At 35.1% G+C, this 22,917-nt stretch overlaps 1 protein-coding gene across 1 annotated transcript in view; it reads right to left on the bottom strand.

The window, feature by feature from the left end:
• Positions 1-3,971: 3,971 nt before the first annotated feature.
• The window catches only part of LOC125653238 (metabotropic glutamate receptor 6-like), a 68,406-nt gene continuing 49,460 nt past the window's right edge, over positions 3,972-22,917 (bottom strand). Inside the window, exons 3-8 of the mRNA XM_048882602.2 lie at positions 18,892-19,179; positions 14,449-14,574; positions 10,795-10,998; positions 9,155-9,281; positions 6,669-7,590; positions 3,972-5,051 (exon numbers count right to left, since the gene is read on the bottom strand). Coding sequence (XP_048738559.1) covers positions 4,674-5,051; positions 6,669-7,590; positions 9,155-9,281; positions 10,795-10,998; positions 14,449-14,574; positions 18,892-19,179 — 2,045 coding nt within the window. The 3' untranslated portion in view covers positions 3,972-4,673. The remainder of the gene's footprint in view (positions 5,052-6,668; positions 7,591-9,154; positions 9,282-10,794; positions 10,999-14,448; positions 14,575-18,891; positions 19,180-22,917) is intronic.

The following is a 22,917-nucleotide window of genomic DNA, read 5'->3' as shown; positions in this document are numbered from 1 at the left end:
AAGTAACCCATCTTGCACAAACTCATCGCATTCCAAGCTTACTTGTCAAAGTCTCCTGAACAATTTCATAAGACATGTTTAGTATACATGTAATCAGCTATTTCTCTAATAGTCAATATTTCATTACAAACACAAAATGAAACTCTCATTCAGTTTACTGAAAAATCTGTAAAGGTCACTGAATGGTCAAGTTCTGCCATTCAAACACCAAGTTCTGCCATTCAGACACCACGTTCTGCCATTCAGACACCACGTTCTGCCATTCAGACACCAAGTTCTGTCATTCAGACACCAGGTTCTGCCATTCAGACACCAGGTTCTGCCATTCAGATACCAAGTTCTGCCATTCAGATACCAAGTTCTGCCATTCAGATACCTTTCAGCTTACTGAATTGCATAATTTCATCCTATGGAATTGTTAGACCCGAGACACATTCCTTTCCGTACTAACGTTCACTGGGCACCCAGAACAAACATAAACTTTAATAACCGTCTCCCTTCCCTCATTCTCTCCCTCTCTTCACATCCCGCGGGGATCCGTGTTAGAATAGGTCCTCAGTACCCCTTTGCTTATCGTAACTTGAAGAAGCAACTAAATGGGGGTGGTACTTCGGATGAGTCCGCAAAAACTGATATCCCGTGTCACAGCATAATGAAGATTCCTCCCTGCTCAAAGGCCGTAAGGGTCGAGCATAGGCCTAGATTTTGCAGTCCTTCACCGGTAATGATGTCGTCTCCATATGTGTGAAACATTCTGGAGCGGGACGTTAAACAATACACAACCAACCAACCATTCCCTCACTATTAAAACGCTTCCTCCACTTTCTTATTGAACTTTTAGAAAGTCCCTTATCGCCATAACCTTTATGTAGATCATTGTAGAGGATTTTCCAAGTTTTACGTAAAACGTTATACAATAGTTCTGTGCTCCAGTACGTGTCAGTGTTGTCCCATTCATCTACAAATTGACGCCATTTTTACATTGTGACGTAACTCAGACTACATCTTGCACATTTGTTGACTGTTCATTCTGATCTGAACTTTGGTTATAACATTTTGATCACTCCTCGTACAATAAGAAAGATCAGGCAGTTTTACTTGCCTTTTGAATGTTGGCTTGATTTATTTGATACGGTATTTGGACCAGTACATGTATTATTCTATGGATTTGAAATTTGGGGTTACAAAATCATTTGCATAGTGATGGGAAGCAGTAAGGCCTCTACGAAAGTTGTAAATTTCATGATCCCCGGGGTAGAGGTTCTGACCCCAGTGTGGGGCCAAACTTAGTATATAGTGTGTATGTGTAAGTTTGCTGACACTGTATAAAATCTAAATGCATACTTTAGAATAGCAGAAAAGGATGTACAAAACATTGTGATTTTCACTACCTAGGGTTTTAACTCTAGGATGGGTCCAAATTAGTCATATGTTTGAATGTTCATATATACATATCTTATTATGTAAAGCCTTTCATCATTGTATGCACTTCTGAGAACATTAAAGTTTTAAGAACACATCTTGTTTTATACTGTTGCTGAAGATTAGAATTTAGCTTACATGTAGATATTGAGAAAAGGATTTCTTTCTAGATTTCATAGCCCTTGGGAGTAGTGATACAAATATTTTTCACCAGTACTGATACTAAAATGGAACTAAATGAATACTTAGAAAGAACAGGTAGTCCCTTATCAAAATTGTAAATTTGATGATCCCAAGGGTAGGGGTTTTGGTATCAGGGTGGGACCAAAATGGTCAGTTATTTAATGTGTAAATAATATCTAAAGTAGTATATGCAATTTTGAGGGCATTCAACTTTTAAAGTAGCTCCAACCTCATGTGACTTATCAATATTAATGGTTGAAAGTGGGAGAACTGTATTAATATCCACTCAATATAGTTTAATTTGATTGATAACCAAAGAAACTATGCATGTTTCCAGTTTTATAAGATGTCAGACATTCAAAAACAGAAGTAGATGTCAAGATCAGAAAATCACACATTTTCGTAAAACAGAATAATAAGAATGGATAAAAAATTGTTAAAATGAGAAATTTTTAAAGTCGTCAGTTTAGAAAAACTGCTAATTTATAGATTTGTATGAATTGATTGTGGATATTAGGGAAATAATTGTATAATAGACAGACAATAGAGGAAATACCAGCGTAGGAGTCATTGCCTTTGACAACATTTTTAATTGATTACATTTGGAAAATATGAGCTTTTTCACTATCAATAGTTTACCAATTTTTTAAAATTATTTTATTCAGTGAATATACTAAAATGGGATTAAATGAATACTTAGAAAGAACAGTTATTCTTTCATCAAAATTGTAAATTTGATGACCCCAGGGGTAGGGGTTTTGATATCAGGGTGGGACCAAAATGGTCAGTTGTTAAATTATTTCCCTAATACCGATTTCTTTGAAAGATATATTTCTATCATACGCGAAGTTTTACTCTCTTTTTTTTTTTACTTTTAAGATTTTTGTTACAACCTATGACATCACATGAGGATTAATCAACCTTAAGAACATATTTTATACTGTTGTTGAATAATACAATTCAGCTTATTTTCAGAACAGGAATGTTTTCCTAGATTCCATAGCCCTTGGGACTAATGATACATGTACTTTTAACTAAGTCAGGTGACCAATAAGGTCTGCCTCTCGGTTGTTGTTGTTTTTTTTACACAAAGCTTCACCCCATTTCCGTTACATATAATTTCTTATACATGTATCATCACTTGCTTTCAGTGTCGTCAAAGTTAATTTGGTGGGATACAATCCCAAAAGTGAAGGGGTGCATGAACATCGAAATTTTAACGTGGAGATCAATGATATAAAGCAATAAGAACTGTATTTGGAAGAATCCTATTTTCCAGTAAAATTGTGTTATTATGATTATTTTCCATGTAACTTAAACAATTCGTCAGAACGAATTTCTATTTCGTCCGAACAAATTGATAATTCGTCCGAACGAATTTCTATTTCATCTGAAGGAATTTATGTTTGTCCGAACGAATTTCGATTTCGATCGAACACAAATTGGTAATTCGTCCGAACAAATTACTAATTTGTCCAGACAATTTGCTACTTCGTCCGAACAAATTGCTAATTCGTCCAAACGAATATTTTTTAATTTGGCCTTTTTACGCCGCTGTAAAAGAGGAAAGCTCCAAATGTAGTTTTTCATTAGATTCACTCTTTTACACTAGAATACAATGTAATCTCATATGAAACAGTTTATTGAAAACCTTGAAAACTCGATTATTTATTGTTGAAAATGCTGAAAACCATCATTGTACAAAGCATTTTAGATTCCTTGTGCATTTACTAATGTGTAGAAAAACCAATTTCTAAGTCATAGCAATGGCAACTGGATAACAAACACTGTAAAACAAAGACCGAACAATCAGTTTATCAAGGAAGGGTGGTGACATTTACAGATCCTCTATGGGATATGTGTAGAAACTTTTTGAATAATATTCGACAATTTTTTGTAAAATTTTGGATCTCACACAAACGCTTAACATGTAGCAGTTCTCGGAGGATATGCACCCTACTGAAATAGTTGGTACACTATTTTAAAAAACAAACAAAGACGGAGCCGATGATATTCATTATATATATATATATATATATATATATATATATATATATATATATTAGAATATGAAGCAAAATCGAAAATACGAAAATAATGTATAGATATTATAAGATCTCTAGACTTATGGTCTTCAATTTTCTGAATCAATATCAAAGGTTGGGGCAAAATCACAGGAAAAAATGAGTTTTATTTTAAAGATTTTTTAATAAGTCTGTCCTCCATGAAAATGAATTGTTACCTGTACGTTATTAAACTCCCATGGGTATCATGCACCATTGCAACTACGGTTTGGGCAAACATGAGAAATTTTCATAACTCTCTTCGTGAAAGTTTTGAGTAGATGAAATAAAGCAAATCACAAATCCATGATAATATTTATATCTAAAATATCCATAACAAATCATAAATGTACACACGTTTACCAACAACAAGGACATCTGTAAGAACAAGATAGATGTAACTTAGGGAATGTGGTGATTTTAAGTTATTGATGACGTAGAAGAATCAATAGTCTTTGGCAAGAGTAACAAAATATTAGAAGCACCGTTTATCGGAGGCCCCACTATCTCGAAATGGAGTTGTCGTCAAAGTGGTATTCTTTGTTGGACAGGTAAGTTTCATTCTCATGTTGCACGGATACATTTGGAACTCATGAGCATTTTATTGATGGAATGCTGGATCATTGCATTTGATAACAAACACATCGATAGGATTGACATTCAGCAATGGTAGCTACATTTTAAGGCTCATTCTTTTAAGAACGAAGTGCTAATATTTACTTCCTTTTAATCTCTTCACGTAAATAATAGAAGGCAATTATATACGGTTCCTATATATACATGTGTACAGTGTATGTGTATGAGAGTGGGTGGATGTGTGAAAATGGAGATGCACTATGAACCACATACATGTACATGTATTCTTTTAACATCGAATTAATGAAATAATTTTATATAAATTACGTAATGATTATATAAAAACAGGACAATTAAAATGTGCAAGTGGTATGTATAAAAAACATTCAATATATTGTCCAAATTCTTTAGAAATATAATGTATAGGTTTCAGATATCAGCTTCCATGGGTGGATTCAATCGTTCGTGCGATTCGTCTTCATCGTAACCTATTCCATCATCATCACAGGAAAAGTCCTCGAGATCGTCGTTGAATACATCATTGATTGTCGTATGAGTTGTTTGGGTGGTCTGATTTGGTTGAGAATAAACTCCTCCATTTTGGAATGGAAAGGGTGCGAGAGAATCTGTCCGTTCGGATATGATGCGGGATAATGTTGGGTGGTTGTTTTTCAATGAGGTTGTAGCACCTTGTCTGACATTTTTATGGGGCTGAAGTAGCACTATGTACATCTTTGGAGCAAATACACACACAAGTGCAACGGTGGCACTTATACTGACGCACATACAAAGCGAGGTAACTTCAATCTGAAAAAATAACAGTATGAATTGTGATGTGTTATGCTTAAATGATAAGCGTCGTTATTGCATATAACGTCTTCCAACGTAAATGTACATATAGTTATAAAATTATGAACGACCATTACAGTCCGCTTAAGGAAGAGGCGACTGTATAAGTTACAGTTCAATTGAAAGCAATTCCTAATTCGTGGTTAATTACATAATCAAAGTTTTTGACAGTGACGCATAATTTCCTTTCTTATGCAATTTACATTAGTGTACTGTAAACCAACATTTAATCGCTGCCACTATATTTCGAGATTTACATGTGGTAAGCTGGTTCGCGGCGAAAAATGTTTGCGATCGAACTGGTTCGCGACGAGAAATATTCGTGACGATGGGGTTATCGCGAATTTTTCTCGCACGCGAATCAAAATTGGTTTACAGTATACTTAGCTACTAGATATGAACTTAATATGATGATATAACTTATATGTATGTTTAGAAATATACTTCACTATAGAACTCTATCACATGTGTGTGTATATATATACCTTAGATAATTTGTGTAATGAAAAGTAGTTATGAATCTCATAACTCCTATAAAGAATACATAATTAAGAGGAGGGCATACACCTAGACATTTTTTGTAACACTTCAAACCACCGCTTTCATGTCAAAGTTTGGAGGAGGATCTAAGATATCCCATTGACATTTTATGTGTTCTATTGAAAAACGAAACCACGACATACCAAAGGTGGGATCAGGTGCCTAGGATGAGTAATCACAACCGGTTATACCCGCCGTGGATAAGATAAACGGAGTAATCCGTAGTTGAAATATGTGTAGAGAGGGCTTAGCAATTGATATGAAACAAGTCAAACAGCATTTGACCCAATGGCAGGTTGTATTGGTAATGCAAAATGCTGACTTTAAACGAGACTGTTGAAGCCCTTGTAACAGCATCTTGCATTATTAACAATCGTTTCAATTTTTATTGAATTTTAGTGTATAACTGTATAACCACTATTTGTACTCATGCCCATTTCTTTTACATTGTTCATCCACGCATTGCACATGTCCATGATTATCAATCAAATTAACCTAACTTTCTTAGTTGTATTTGGAGTAGCATTGTTCTTCATAATTTCTTTTACGAGGCGCATTTGATCACACACTGTGAAACCCATGCAACTATATGCAAGAAATCTCCAAATATCCTACATTATAACGACAAGTTCTTATTCTAAGAAATACCTTATTGGTAGATAGAAGATTGAATACGAAATGTTTTTGTCATTTTCATATATCCCTTAAATAACCAGTCCATATATAGTTCATATAACGATTTTTAATATGTGATGATGTCAGGAAAAATAAGAAATTTGCCTTGTGTATGCTGTCGTTGCATGTATTGAATATTAATTCTATGAAAAGAACCGCTGCATTCCGAATTGCGTAACGCCAAATTCCAAAGGGAAATCCTATTTGTATAACATTGTGTTACTATATCTTACCCATTTCACTGTTCTGCCTATGTATGAAAGGTGAATATATGTGTATACAACTGTACATTTCTTTTCTAGTTTGTCTCTGAGCTACCGAGGAAAATATAATGACGTGCAATAGATATTTGAAATATACCTTGAAATCACCACCACTTGCTCCAAAGTATATTGGAATGAAAGCAAGCCACACAATGCACGTGCTGTACATAGTGAATGCTATGCATTTAGCTTCGTTGAAATTTTGTGGTATCTTCCTCGTTTTAACTCCATAAACAGTACATATTATGATCAGTACTATGTTGTATGTCAGGGACACAATGATTGCAGTCTGACTGGCTTTACACTTGAGTACTAAGTAATCCTGATCTTGAAGAACAAACATCGTGTCTGGTTTCTCAAATCCAAGCCACGTGATTCCTCCCACAATTTGTACAGATACTATGCCAAAACATATAAAAATTTGGGACCTTGGACTTGTATAGCTCGGGCGCTTTACCATGGCTTTAATGCCGTTATTAAATATTCGGTATATTCTGTTAGTTTTCGTTAACATTGCAGCATAAATCAAACACAACGAAACACCAAGTCCCAATCGCCTCAGAGTGCATAAGATGACAGTAGGACGAACTAGCATAATAACAGATGTTCCGTACGACATTAAAATTCCAATGAGTAGCACATAGCACAATTCTCTTCCAGATGCCATGATAACAGGGGTCTCGTTGTATCGTATGAAGACTGCCATGACCAGAATGGTTAACACGACACCGATGCTTGTAAAAGCGATGGGTAGCAACATCCAAAAACTTCCCCATTCCAAGGAAAGAACCGGAAGTGGTTTGCAAGTTGACTGGTTTCGGGACGGTTTGGATCCCTCGGGGCAATCCTTACAAGTATATTCATCCGCCAAGTACTGATTGAACGCACACTGAAAACAACCCCAACAGCATTTCAACCCTTTCTCCAGACGAGCAAAGCCAGACGGACATGGTTCACTACAAACCGAATACGGAATTTTCTTCCTTTTCCACCTAAGAATCGTTTCATTCAGATGTAAACTGAAATGATGAAAGGATAAGTTACAATAATAATTGATATAAAGTTAATATTACAGTTGTAACGTAAAGTACTATTGTCTAATTTGTAAATACTGTTTTAGTATATGTAACAACTGGAACTCATTCAAAACATCCCGAAGATGGTTGCACAATTCAATAACATTCTAGTATACTGTCAATAGAAAGTTGGCTACGATATGTTTTACATTCCTTTCGAAAACCTCTCCCTCAGTTAACGTGTAGATGACATTATGACTATGTAGGTGAAGTGCCACAAATTTAGACCTACGCATGACGATCAAGATCTGCCAACATCATAATGGGAGGTCTCCAGTTTGAAGGTTTCATACGAATTACTCATGTCTTTCACTTTTAATGCCGGGTGCTTGATGGAGACATTAGTCGATACCTATCTTAAACGCCTCAAGTTGGACGATCGAAACAGGGACCTTCCGATTGCAGACTAAATGCCCTAGGATATCGCGCCCGACGGTCATTCCATGAGAGCGACCAGTGTTGAAGTAGGTAAAATTTTATAATCTGATTTTAAATGTTTGGGTGAAAATGGAAAAGTTAAGTTCATTGCATGGCACAACAAAGAATAAGTCCACAACTCAACTGCCAGATCCCTAAGATGTTAAGAAGCAGTAGGGTATCTCAGTTTATTTGTTTGTTTTTGTTTTGTTGCTGTTGCAAAAATGTTGCAGTAATGGTTTCATGTACATAAAATGCAGGTCCATATGCGGGTACTCTATCAATTTTTCTTTACTTTAATTGTGAGATGTGTATACTTTGCAGCTTCACTTTGGAATAAATATGCAGAATTTGCACGATATTCTTTCGAGCCTCTTATGAAATAATTCAAATCATAAGGCGAAAAACACAACTGCATAAGAAGGATGAAAAGTGAAGATAAGAACAGTGATCAATCTACTATAAGGAATATAGAATAGAGAGTTTGGCAAAAACGGACCCCTGGATATACCAGAGGTGGGACCAGGTGCCTAGTAGGAGTAAGCGTTCCCTATCGACCGGTTTCACTCGCCGTAAGCCCAATATCGTGATCAGATAAACGGAGTAATCGGTAGTTAAAATCGGTGTGTCAATAACTGCCTAACAACGTATCAAACACGTCAGACAACATTTGACCCAAGGTAGGTTGTATTGGTAAACTAGATCGTAATAATTGAAACTCCCGTGACATCAACTTGTTTGCCTTTGCGATGAATAAAAGTAGCATGGATCTTTGTTGTGACAACACGAAAAGGCAGACGTTGCTGCATCACAAGGAATTATGTATGTTGCATAGTAATCAGACTGGTACATCAATATTTTTACATGTACAAGGTTGTGAGGGAATAGTAGGAGCAGTAACACACTCATGGGATGGGATTTATTTAGGGTCACAGATGACAGGAACAGCCAAATTCGTTTTGAAATTAACATGATATTTTTAATACACGAGGCCGTAATGGCACAAGCCTAATTTTGGCCTATAATAGTTGGTGAAACATTCTTCTTTGGATGCTTTTGGGTATAAAATTTCTTACAAAATATTACTCACCTGTCTTTCCAATGACCGACTTTAACATAGTTGTAAACACTTTTAGATGTTTGCTGATATTGGAAAATATCATATTTGCCCAATCCATCGCCTTCTCTGTTAAACTGCACCCAATCTCCCCCTACTCCTGCAAAGGAAAATACAGAATCCGACTTCAATCACTATTTGGTTTTGGGGCAAAATCACGTGGGGAAAGACAACTGAATAAATAAATCAAACGGGAGTATGGAGATGTATCGATTAACGAAACGTTATAGCTACCTTTGTCTAATGGAATAAAATGGATGCACATATCACCATAAATAATTACTTACTTAAAATATTCTTTAGCTATGGAAACATCTATTCCTCATTACAAGTACAATTCCTTTATACTACTCTCAAAGTGCTTCCAACCGGAGGATCCGGCGGTTGTGTCAAATGAGGGGCCTTTAAAATAGGTACAACAGTTACTATTCCTTCGGCAAACACACGGCCTTAGAAGTGAAATTGGATTACAAGTTTTTCAAATGACACCCTAGAAACGAGGTACTGTACGGGTGTCACGACGATAGTTGATAAGATAAAGAACCACCACTTCTATGGCCTTGAACACTGCATATAAAATGTAGATCGAAATCTGTGATACTTCAACTACGGTTGTGACGTCCCTATTTTAGTAAAATAAACTTGCACAATGGGACAAGGAACAACACACACACCAGAACACTTATCTGACTAAACACATTATTGTCAACTACACAAAATAGTTGTGTGTTGTGTTGAATCTTGTTTAACGTCCCTCTCAAGAATTGTTCACTCATATGGAGTGAAATATATATATATATGTACGTTGTCTTCTCTGTTAGGTATTGGGAAATCCATATTGTCAGATTACAAGAAGATTGCACCGTTGCAGATGAAAGGCTGTAAAATTTAGGCCTATGTGGTCTAGAGGTAGAACGATCGCCCCACATGCGGAAGGGTTCGAATCCCGGCCGCGACAGACCTAAGTCGTTAAAACAGGTAGTGACAGTTCCATCGCCAAACCCTCGGCATCAGGTGTGAATGTCATGGTTTTCGGAGATGACCTTTAAAAACGGATGTCCCCTGCCACAGTATGTGTGGCACGATAAAGAACCCTCACTGCTCAATGGCCGTAAGCGCCGAGCATAGGCCTAAATTTGAAGCCCTTCACCGATCTTGGTGACGCCTCCATATGAGTGAAAAATTCTCGAGAGGGACGTTAAAGAAGATACAATAAATCAACCTATGTTCGGCGCTTGCAGCCTTTGAGCAGGGAGGGATCTTAATTGTACCACACCTGCCTCGGTTTTTTTGTGGTCTCATCAGAAGGACCGCCCCATTTAGTCACCTCTTACGACAAGCAAGGGATACTGAGGACCTATTCCAACTCGGATCCCCCAGGGGAATTATCAGAAAATCACAGATAACGTAACATAGTTTTTACTATTACATACATGTAATAGAGACAAAGAATCACACGTGTTGATGAACTGTTATGCAAACGAAATATAAGTAGAACAATATGAGTGTCAAACCCAGATCAGAAAAAACCCTATTATAGGAGGGGGGGGTGCATGTCCCAAGTGTCTTTGAAATCATGGTATGGTTTTGTTTTAATACTGAGTTTGAAATACCTGTAAAAGAAACATTACGAATATACTTGAGAACCTCCCCGCCTGATCTTACTGCTGGCGTTGTACAGTTAGGGAATGGAACAGAACAATGCTCAGTTAACAAGGTGTGGAGTGCAATCGCCAGCGCATACACGGAATCAATCACGAACTGCACGAGTCCCTCTTGGTTATAAGGTGCACCTTCCATCCCGATGTATTCGTTCCCTATAGAATAATTTGAATCATTTATGCCGTGTAATAAATTATATATTAATATTGGGTTACACATATACACGTATATGTACAAATGTATATTAATGGTTAAAGGATAAACCTTTTATTTATCTATTACTGGTATGTATCTCTGAAATTAGCATAATTGAAAATACAACCGAAAAAAAAAATTATTTGATTATATTTATATATGGGTGCTAGATTCGGTACATTTTCATCGGATCTTCTTGCGTCAATGCAGTTTATATATTTTCTGAGCGCGCCTTTATGATATTCAACAGTTAGCATTAAAACTGAAAAGAAAAAGGACATACTTGTCAATATCCGTCAACTTAAGTGGATTCAGATAAAGAGCAACATATTTAAGGGACAGGTGCTTGACGTTTAATGTCTTCCTATGAACAAACTATTCACAAGGTATATCACGCCGACATGCTGTTTTTCTTTTTCATTTGCAATTTTCAGAGAGAAGTTGCATTCTATATAATAATTAGACTCCTACTGTCTAACAACAACTGTATGAAGGTATTATTTCTCACATCGTCATGGTGAACTGCAAATAAAATCCATTCATCGGCTATAATCGACAGTCAGATATCGTTTACTGCTTCTCAAATGCAAAACTCGGTAAAGGGAAGATGGAGGTCGACATCATTATGCAGGTGGGAACTCCCTTGCTGCCATGTGGGGGGAAAGCGAGTGGCGGCGTAGAATGCAGGGTAGTGCAAAAGGTAAAGGACGGGCATACTTGTACGGTTTGGGGACAGACTGGTACGGGGATGTTTAGTAACTCTATCGCAAACAACATTGTAATCTTCAGGTTAACATTGCTCATGACCCACCTCCCTTATTTGTTATAACCCCAACCCCCTAAGTCACCCATTGTGACACCACTGAAAATTTACATACAAGTATCTTAACAAAAATACTGTGTTGAATAGAAAATAGAATGAACAAGCAGGTGGAATTTGGCATTGGCTAGATGAGGGTGATCAGACGCTTATCAAGAATAGGTGACCCTCGCACCGGAAGAGAGGTGATGATACATTCTGTAGTTGGCTTACAAAAGTTATGGAGGGAGATATAGATTACACATGTAGGTCAGGGCAGGAGGATGACCAGTCGGAGTGTAACATATGAGTGATCAGAGGTCAAATATTCAAATTCAATATTTACGAATTTAAATTATGCAAAAACTTGGAGGTGAAGTTGGATATGCAATATAAGATTACAGGTTTTTCAAGAAAAGGGTTTTGTTGGTTTTGAGTTTGAATTGAAAGTCAATGTCAATAATGCAGATCTTTAAGATATAACAGATATGGTAAGGAATGTTAGAGGATGTACGGAGGTATAAATGCGAGGAACAGAGACAGGGTTCTTCAGTAGCCGATACAGAACTGTGTCTCTCTCTTTCATTTATACAGGTTGGATGTACATGCAATAGAGCTACTTCGTTCAACCTGAGAACACACAGATCCCAAGGATTAGTTATGCATGTATTTATCAAGTATATGTATATCACGCTTTGCGTCACATCTGACTTTAAAATATTTCTTCCCCATTTCGTCATTTTAGCAATTCAGAAGCCAACGTCAGTTACGGGGAACAAATTGATATGATAAGAGCAGGGCAGGATACTTGGTTGTAAATGTCACTGTGAACATTTGAGAGTATGCCCACGAACACGTGTAAATGTCACTGTGAACATTTGAGAGTATGTCCACGAACACGTGTAAATGTCACTGTGAACATTTGAGAGTATGTCCACGAACACGTGTAAATGTCACTGTGAACATTTGAGAGTATGTCCACGAACACGTGTAAATGTCACTGTGAACATTTGAGAGTATGTCCACGAACACGTGTAAATGTCACTGTGAACATTTGAGAGTATGTCCACGAACACGTGTAAATGTCACTGTGAACATTTGAGAGTATGTCCACGAACACGTGTAAATGTCACTGTGAACATTTGAGAGTATGTCCACGAACACGTGTAAATGTCACTGTGAACATTTGAGAGTATGTCCACGAACACGTGTAAATGTCACTGTGAACATTTGAGAGTATGTCCACGAACACGTGTAAATGTCACTGTGAACATTTGAGAGTATGTCCACGAACACGTGTAAATGTCACTGTGAACATTTGAGAGTATGTCCACGAACACGTGTAAATGTCACTGTGAACATTTGAGAGTATGTCCACGAACACGTGTAAATGTCACTGTGAACATTTGAGAGTATGTCCACGAACACGTGTAAATGTCACTGTGAACATTTGAGAGTATGTCCACGAACACGTGTAAATGTCACTGTGAACATTTGAGAGTATGTCCACGAACACGTGTAAATGTCACTGTGAACATTTGAGATGTCCACGAACACGTGTGTGGGTGTAAATTCAATATTGTGAACTTTGTGAACGCATGGCATTTACTTTCAACTAATTTAAAATGCAAGGAGTGCATGAAGTTATGTTTTAAATTAACATAAAAATAATACATAAATCAATAACATTGTTCAAGATCCATTTCCTCCCTAAAACATTTTCTTTATCCAATGGAAAATGAGCTATCCCGAAATAATGTCAACTTCCGTCCTCCCTTTACCAAGTTTTCCACATTCAAGAAGAAGTAGACGATATCTGACCGTTGATTAACACCGATTAATGGACTTCATTTCCAGTTCACTATGGCGATGCGAGAGATAGGACCTTGATAGAGTTGTTACCAGACAGTAGTAGTCTAATTATCATATAAAATCGAACTTTTCGTGCTGAAAATTGTTTTGGTGATAGTAAAAAATAAAAACAAGATGGCGGTGTGATATACCTTGTGAATAGTTTGTTTTTGTGATGGGAATATGTAAAACAAAAAGAGTTGTCTTAATTCTCAGATCTGGGATTTTAACAAATGTCCTTGTTTTGGTGCTATTTTTAGTGGTGATGAGAAACACAAAATTGACTTCACGCATTTGGATGTAAATGAGAGAGAGAGAGAGAGAGAGAGAGAGAGAGAGAGAGAGAGCGAGCAGAAATTCACTATTAATGGATATTCATGCACTTCTGTCCCACCTCGTGTTGAACTCGCGACCTGCGGAACCAAATTTCCGTACAGCGAACATGAGTGGGTAGCAGCTATACCGCTCTACCATCAAGGCGAGTCTTTTGATATTATGATGGAATTCTCGCTACGCTGTCACATTCTACACCATCATTGAGAATGGAAATTGGGTAGTTATTTGACGTTTTACGACGATCATACAAGATACACAGTTTGGTTCCTCAGGTCGTGAGTTCACCCCGGGAAGGGTTGAAAGTGGATATCCATATAATTTATTTTCTATGTGCTTTATATTAAATATTTCGCCACTTAGGGCTGTTATATAGTCCATGAAACAAGAAAATATTTCAATACTTTTTCTTTTCGACAAATACAACCTGAGCAGGATTTTGTCTGAGATCCGTTTGACAATGTGCAGTTGAACACTTCCTGCCAGAATTCCTTGAACCATGGGTTTCTATCGTTGTTTTCCAGTGTCAGGTTGGTAAAATACTTGTCAAACTCTGAAAAATCATTATGAAAACTTCACTCGCTATGTTAGTTTAAGGTATTACACTGCCTTTATAAATTCGATTTTTATGTGAATGAATTCCATGTTTTCCGTTTGGTTGAGATCCAAATCAGAAAAATAGAACGATATATTTACTTTCACGTGCCTTCGTGGTGAATATGATAGCTGATTTTTTTCAACATCGTACCAAAAATAAATTGGAATTCCTACATTGATACGATGTTATCATTTTTGGATGTTCAGTGGTAACTCACATCTATTATAACTTTCGGCGCTATATATATATATATATATATATATATATATATATATATATATATAATCCAAATAGAAAGAGTTGATATCACACAGTAAAAATAATTCAATAAAAAAAGCAGGAAAATATACAGTTCCAAAATATATTTAAATCACTAGCGCTTTCTGGATTTTAACATCCATCCTCAGGTGAATACAAATTATGATGTTAAAATCCAGAAAGCGCTAGTGATTTAAATATATTTTGGAACTGTATATTTTCTTGCTTTTTTTATTGAATTTTATATATATATATATATATATATATATATATATATATATATATATAATGCACTGAAGAACCAACAACATTCAGTATCCAACACTGTCGGATCTATATTGAATAGATACAATGGTCAGGGAAAATAATTATATAAAGCACTAGAATGACCAACGACATGACGTTGGTCATTCTACTGCTTTATATATATATATATATAAGATGTTCTATACATTGCTTCCGGGTTTGGTGAACATTGCACAACTTAGCTAGCAAAATCATTGTATTGACCAACAATAATTACAGCCTTATATTTTGTTTTATCATCAATGATAAATGAAATAAGATACACTGTAGGAATAACCTTAGAAACGGCAATCAATTATCTTATTCATTCCATTCAAATATGCTGATGTAATTTTAAAAGTACATTAAACCCTACAATTATTACATTTACAATACACAACGCCAGAATCAATCGATCTGAAACTATTGAAAAATAGCATTGATACATCCGATTTGTTCAATAGTAAGAAACAAATTTTATGGAAATATATGCAAATATTGTATGGCAGACTCTAATGATTTACAATAATGGTTCATGTATTCGACAGGCAGTTCTTTGAGGTCTGATCTTCGGTTTCCTTTTACAAAGATGACACGGGCATTCCTTTGTAGCTCTTCCTTACCGAGATTGTTAGTGCTTTGTCATAATCTCAGATTGCTGGTAATGAAGTATCGAACTCCATCACAGAATCAATTTCATCCTATCAGTTATGTAGAAACACATCAGGTTCGTGACGTTTAACTTTTGTTTTTCATCATAACAAAAGGTAATTATCATTGATGTTGTAACTTGAAACCAATATCAATGTGGCATGATCTTCACATAATTATGTCTTGTAGTTTATACATCACAATGTCGTTTGTGACCGTTAGCGATGTAGTTTGTGAACAATGGCCCCATTGATTTCAGAGTTAATGTTCCAAGACAAAGGTATATATTTCTAAAGCCTTGTTAGGTACACATTATTACAAGAACACTCGTAGTTTTCCGCTCTACCAAAGGAATTTAATAAATAAAAAAACAACATTATACACTTGTTTGATTGGCTGGTATACAGTATTTCCTTTTCCAGATTCAATTGTACATGTAGCAAAATGTAGGGCTTTGTACTGCGCGTCTTAGGTAGACTATTTTCAAACAGCAATATCAGTCTATGGCAGCAGTTCAATCGTTTATTAATAGGAATAAGTCACTTTCATAGATGTGAATAGGTAATAAACGTTTTAAAACCAATATCAAAACGTTCTAAAATGGTTTTACATTAAGGAATCCCCCCTCGAATAATTTATAATGAATTCCTGTCAGATTTCATACGCCAGTGTTTATACTCCAAGTGTTCGTAAATTTTCTTCACTTTTAAACATATATCTCATTGGGTCATATTTTTCTTTCTTGCTTACAATAAGAACATTCAACTCTAATATGGAGTCAATGAAGTTGAATTATACAGCATTACTGTATACAAAATTATTTTTGCTTTTCTACAATTCCAGGCAGTTTCACCCAAAAAACGGTGTGTTAAAGAGATATAAAAAAGAACAATTTCGCCCATTCTTAGAAAAATCATCCAATGAGAATGAAAATAAAATGGGGCGAATATTTCCCTGAAGACAACATAGTTTTGGCAGATCATCGGAGTAGTAGAATATCCCTCTATTCACTATCTTTCCCACAACATAAAGTTTATCGGTACACACACACCCTCCCTCCAAAAAAAACAACAACCCAGAATGCATGTACATTGTATACACTTTGTCATGGTTATAGTCTAACAATTATAAGATTTTATATATATATATATATCTATATCTATATATATATATATATATATATATATATATATATATATATATATATATATTGCGTAATAGATGTTGTGTAAGCGATGTTTGGGAGTAGGAATTGTATCAGCTAAAGAAATTATTTGTTCAAAATGATAAGATAGGAAAATGGTTTACAAAATGTGTTAAATGTAGTACATGTACATGGTTCATGATATTACTTACATGTAAGTTCTGATTATACAGTACAATACGAGTTTCGTGAATATAAATTATACATTAACAACAACCCCAAATAATTTTAAGAATTGAAAATACATGAGGGTACGTGTATGAAATACGACGGCATACTTCATGAAGTGCGTTATTATTTCATATATGTACATTCTACTTTCAGTTCTGTCGGAATTCACAGTCGTTCAAAATAGACGTACTATATTTGTCAAGATTCATACGCGCCTTGTTCATAACAGCATCGTATTCATGAGGAATTACATCATTACTATTGCTGAAGTTATCAAAGGCATTGGAAATGCAATTGCATGCAGCGATTTATAGCCTGGGGGGTACATTTACATGTAACTCCATTTTCAGTTCGTTTTTCTATATTGCTATATCTTATATTTGTACTCGTTCAGGAAACGTCCACATCGAAAATAAAGTACATGACACGAGTTTTATGTGTGTTTCAACCAACGCGGTGGAAAATCTTTGTCAAAAACACGGTGGACCTTTAACATTGTCGGCACCTTTGAAGTTCTGTTTTTTCTGAGCTACCTAGACTTTGGATCTCCATGGATGCCACCGTGCATGTCACCGTGTATCTCAGTGTGATAAAACAAAGTAATACAAGAAATATTAATAATATTGACTTTCTGTCATATTTTCATTCCACAATAAAAATCTGCATTATGATTACTTTTAGTCATAATGCAGATTTTTATTGTAAAATTAAACTATGACAGAAAGACAATATCAAGAATAAATTTTCCGCTATTCTGTTTAAAGGACAAAAATAAATAATCAATTTATTTTTCTAATTGATTGTATATGTTTACGTTAATTCGTGTTATTATTTACATTATTACTCAAGTGTTATTATTAGAAATTGTCAGTTTTATTTAGATATTATAACAAAGATTAAAAACATAAGAGGGAATTCGATCCGTCTATTCGCCCATAATTCGATGTACATGGTGTATTACATCGAAAATTTATTTTCCGCTGTTGTTAGTTCTACTGTGGAAAAAGGATAGAGATATGTTTAATATCCATTATGATACTGCAAATTGGGATGTAATTTATAATTAACCTCTAGTGATGTTTGCTACAACACCAGAAATGTAGTCTTCTATAATCAAAAGTTGCGAATTTGACACACACACACATGAACGGGAACACCTAATTTTATTCCCCGGTCTAATCCAAAGTTAAAATGCTGCAGCTATGAAAGAATCGCGAAGAGGACGATATCTTGATGAAGAAGTTTCGTATTTTTATTATTGAAATTGTGTTACTCGTTGCTAGAAATTTGAATTCATTTTACTTGTAACACGAGTAATTTCATTGATTGAACACACTGGAGTAAAACGTAGTTTATATTATATAACCTAACTTGGTCAGCCCAAGACGAAACTACTTTTTCCTGTCTTTCTAATTCTATAAATTGTAGACCTACGATGAAGTAGAAAATCAGATACTGGACGTTGTGTGTATACTGAACGTAGAGAAATGTGTATACCTACTGTATAGTGTAGACTGACGCTTCAGACAAAGTCGCTTACAACCACATCTTATTATCTGTCATTTGTATAATGTAGACTGACGCTTCAGACAAAGCCGCTTACAACCACATCTTATTATCTGTCATTTGAACCATTTGATAAAAAATCTTTAGTTTTTACTTATTATTGAAATTTTTGTGTACGACATAAATACAACGATTACCCTTTATAACATGTCGTGTTGGAAGCAATGTCACAGCGCCCTCTGCCGCCATTTCTTGGCCTTTGACTGGATGTATTTTGGCACCCCAGCTGTCACTGGCTAAGAACGTTAACTCCGAGGTTTTATTCACTTTCAGAAGAGCTTTCAGAACCCGTTTGGCGTTGTCTTCGTTAGCAAACATAACCACCACTTTAGCTCGCTCATTCTTTAGAAGATCTAACACTAATTGTTCAATCCTGGAGTCTGTGTCATCTCGAAGAATGGTGAGGGACTGGGCCACACATATACCTGTATAATTAGGGAAAGAAGAAAATGAAATCAATAGGCCCGTCATTTGCATTGGAGAGGTCTCGGATCGAGTTCAAAATGGCTATAATGATGCACAAAATTGTATGTTTCACGATTTTGTTAAACGGGACAAAATATGGAAATATTAATGACATGTAGATCTATACATCGCGTTTTGGAATTACAATGCAATATAATACATGTCATGATTACATTAAAGGCAACCACTAACATGGTTTGTTACAAAATTATTCACAAGGGGTCCACAAGCGAAATGAATTAACAGCTGCATAATACGTAGTAGAAACCATGGGCCTCTCGAGATTTATCGCCAATCGTCGTGAGAAACGAAAAGTAATCAGTTTGAGATATTGCCTAAACTGCATGGGCTACATACAGATGTAAATAAATGAGGATGAAAGAGAGATGGTAGTCGAGTAGCATATGGTGTGAACTTTTTTAGATGATATCAATTCTCACCAGTGTTGAGACAGTGTTTTCTTGTCTTTGTTTCCCTTTCCTAGACATCTGTTGGGGGGGGGGGGGGTATATTTATTCATACATAAAATTGCATCTGTTATGTTTTTTATGAAAATTTGAGTTACAATTTCAAAATGTTGTTGCACACCAAACATTGACCTGTGCATGTATAAATAAAATTATGATTATATTAAAAATAGATGTTATTATGATTATAATGATAGATAGCTATTATCACAATGCATTTAAATGATGATATCATATTCAAATTCATTTTACGTTGAGGTTCTATTTTAGTGTTTAAACCCTAACACTCTAATAGAGAGGATCGGTTACTCCACTAAAAAGAATCTTAAATTAAAATCATCCCGATTAATATTTACTTCAACTTGCTTTCCCACGAAGTTTACTTACAAATGCCTGCTTAATTTCAGAATCACTTATTTCAATGACGCTAACGGAGGACTAATCGAATAAGTAGAAAACGAAATTCGTCTTGATAGATGCGTGGTACTTACGGAACAGTCAATTACATCAACTAATGAATAATAAATAAGATTAGTTAGATTTCAGGCGACACGTAGCGAGATTGATAATAGAATTTAAAAGCACGATTGACTAAATTTTAGAGCGATGTTGTTTTTTTTCTCATCACAAATGTGCTGTTGAATTTATGCATGTTGCAGACACTGTAATGGGGGTGTCCCTGTGCCTTTTGACTGTTATCTGGTTGCCTCAGTGCCTTTCAACACTTGTATGGATTGTTGATATGTATGACTTCGATTTGCATTTTAAAGTATTTTACAAGAAAGAAATAGGTTCATGTAAATTGTTTTTCCGTCACGGCAACCATTTTTTCTCAAAATATCTCAATGGCATAGGAATATATATTAATGGCTAATAAAACATTTATTTTGTACAAAAACAAGAGAAACCTACGAAAACTATGTTAGATGACCGCTTTTAGTGTAAAGAAATATTGTTCATAGGGAAGAAGTATTGTCTTGCACCTGTTTTAAGGTTAAAAAGTGTTTAAAATAATTAAATGTTGGTTTTATTACTGAAATATCGATATACAATATAGAGCAATTTTCATTGAATTCAACTTTTGGTGTCAAACTGACATCAAAATACATGATAGTCACTTATATTTCTTTCTACATGTACATTATGTACATGGTACATACAGTTCTATTGCATTCCCTGAAAAACATTACATACAGGTACATATACACTGTACATATTGTCTATATTTACAATTGATTAATGTTTGCCATAAACATTTTTAAGCAAAATTTCTTGAAACGCTAGTGAAAAGCTGCTGCCTTCAATGAAGCTGCTTTTTGGGGTTATTTTTATTTTATTTTTTGTTGTTGTTTATTTTGTGTGTGTGTGTGCTTTTTTTGGGTTTTTTTTTTTTGTTTTTTGTTTTTTGTTTTGCTCAAACAACAAAACACACGTTTGTTTTTCACAATTGTCATTTAATTAAAACTGACGTAATAGGAGTGTAGTTATGAAAATATGAGAGGCCAATCACAATATATATTATACATACATGTAACATCTAGGCCAAACTACATGTAGCCTTATTGCAAACACGAAAGAGTGCCTCCCAGTACTAGATGATAAAACCGAAGGAAATTAACTGGCGGACACCTGTGATTCTTCACGATCAGGGGTCAAATATCAAGATCGTTGTATCACTTTGTTTTAAACAAAGCAATCTATATGTGACAAATATTTGAATGTCAGTGGTTGAGTTATAAGTGAGATACAGCACTCTCAATTCTTTGTTATGTAAACAGGCTCGTGCTATGTTTTTGTTTACATATAGATGGCTTTGTTCAAAACAAAATGAGATGTGACAAACACTAGAAACAGTTTAACTGTGCTGAGAATTAACTTGTAAATTGAAAATTTGCTTTATATATACGTAATTTTCCTAGTATATTTAACCTACATGTATGTAAACAAAAACACGACACGAGTCTTGTTACCATAACAAAGAATTATGAGCTCTGTATCTCTCTTGTGACTCAGCAACTGACATTCAAATTTTTGCTGACCATTATAACTGTACCCTAATTAAACACTGCAAACATTAAAATTGGAAAAATAGAATTTGAACATTTTCAGCTCAAATCGTGCCCATGTCCCTTTAATACAAGGGTCCCGGGTTTGATTTTCGAATGTTCAAAGGCCGATCGAGCATGTACCTGAATTTTACAACCCTTCACCAACAATGGGGACGTCTCCATATGAGCGAGAACTTCTCGAGTGTGACGTTAAACAATATCAAATCAAAATCGATTGTTTCAATGATGTCTATCCCCTACATTGCTATAAAAGTAATGTCCATATTATTTAAAAACTTCTGTAATACACAAGAGCTGACTTTACAATTTCACTTGCTACTACTACGAACTATCAAAATATGCGAACTCTTTTTTTAATCACCTTTTATTTTATTTTTTATTTTTTTAGAAACAAGGATGTACGTGTATTGTACCTGAAATGTCAGGGAAAATATTATTTTATTGAGCATTGTCGCGTGCGAACTTAATAACAATACAAAACACGGAACCACATTAATTATTAAATGATTACAATATCCTTTCTTATTTGGATTTCATAAGTTCTTTTGATAGTCCGAGTTTCCTAAAATATATTATTTGATCAAACTCCTACGAAATTATGGAAATTTGTATAATAAACAAAAGTCAGATTTTTATTCCTCTTCAAAATATATTTCTTATCCCATAAAGCCTAATGCATATTTAATGGCTGTTTACAGCAAAGACTTCATTTGGACACTTAAAATACTAACTTTAATCGATTATAACTAAAGAGATTTTCTGTATAAATGAAATTGTTTTCATGTTTTTACGTTTAAGTGGTAAACTACCAAGGCAAACACAGATTCGTGTAGCTATTATGGCAGGTACTCGTTATATTGAACGAGCATGCACGTTACCGCGGCATTTCTACAAGGTCTATCTCCTCGATTTTGTTGTTTCGGTACATTAAACTGTCACTAACATTCTTAAAGCCAATGTATTATTGCTAAGAATTGCTTTGTTATGCAATCAAAATGTATGACTACCACACAATACATTTCTGCACAAGTTGTATTTTAAGATTCGAGATAACATTCAGAATACAATGCAAGTGAAAAGAAAATACATGTATAATGTCATCATTTAAATTGAAAACCATTTTAACTTGTCTTTAATGTTTTTATGTCACCTGAGTAAACTC

This window comes from Ostrea edulis, chromosome 7, assembly GCF_947568905.1.
Source record: "Ostrea edulis chromosome 7, xbOstEdul1.1, whole genome shotgun sequence".
Taxonomy (NCBI): Eukaryota; Metazoa; Mollusca; class Bivalvia; order Ostreida; family Ostreidae; genus Ostrea; species Ostrea edulis.
The sequence above is the reverse complement of the archived record's forward strand: the minus strand, read 5'-3'. Positions and strand labels throughout refer to the sequence as shown.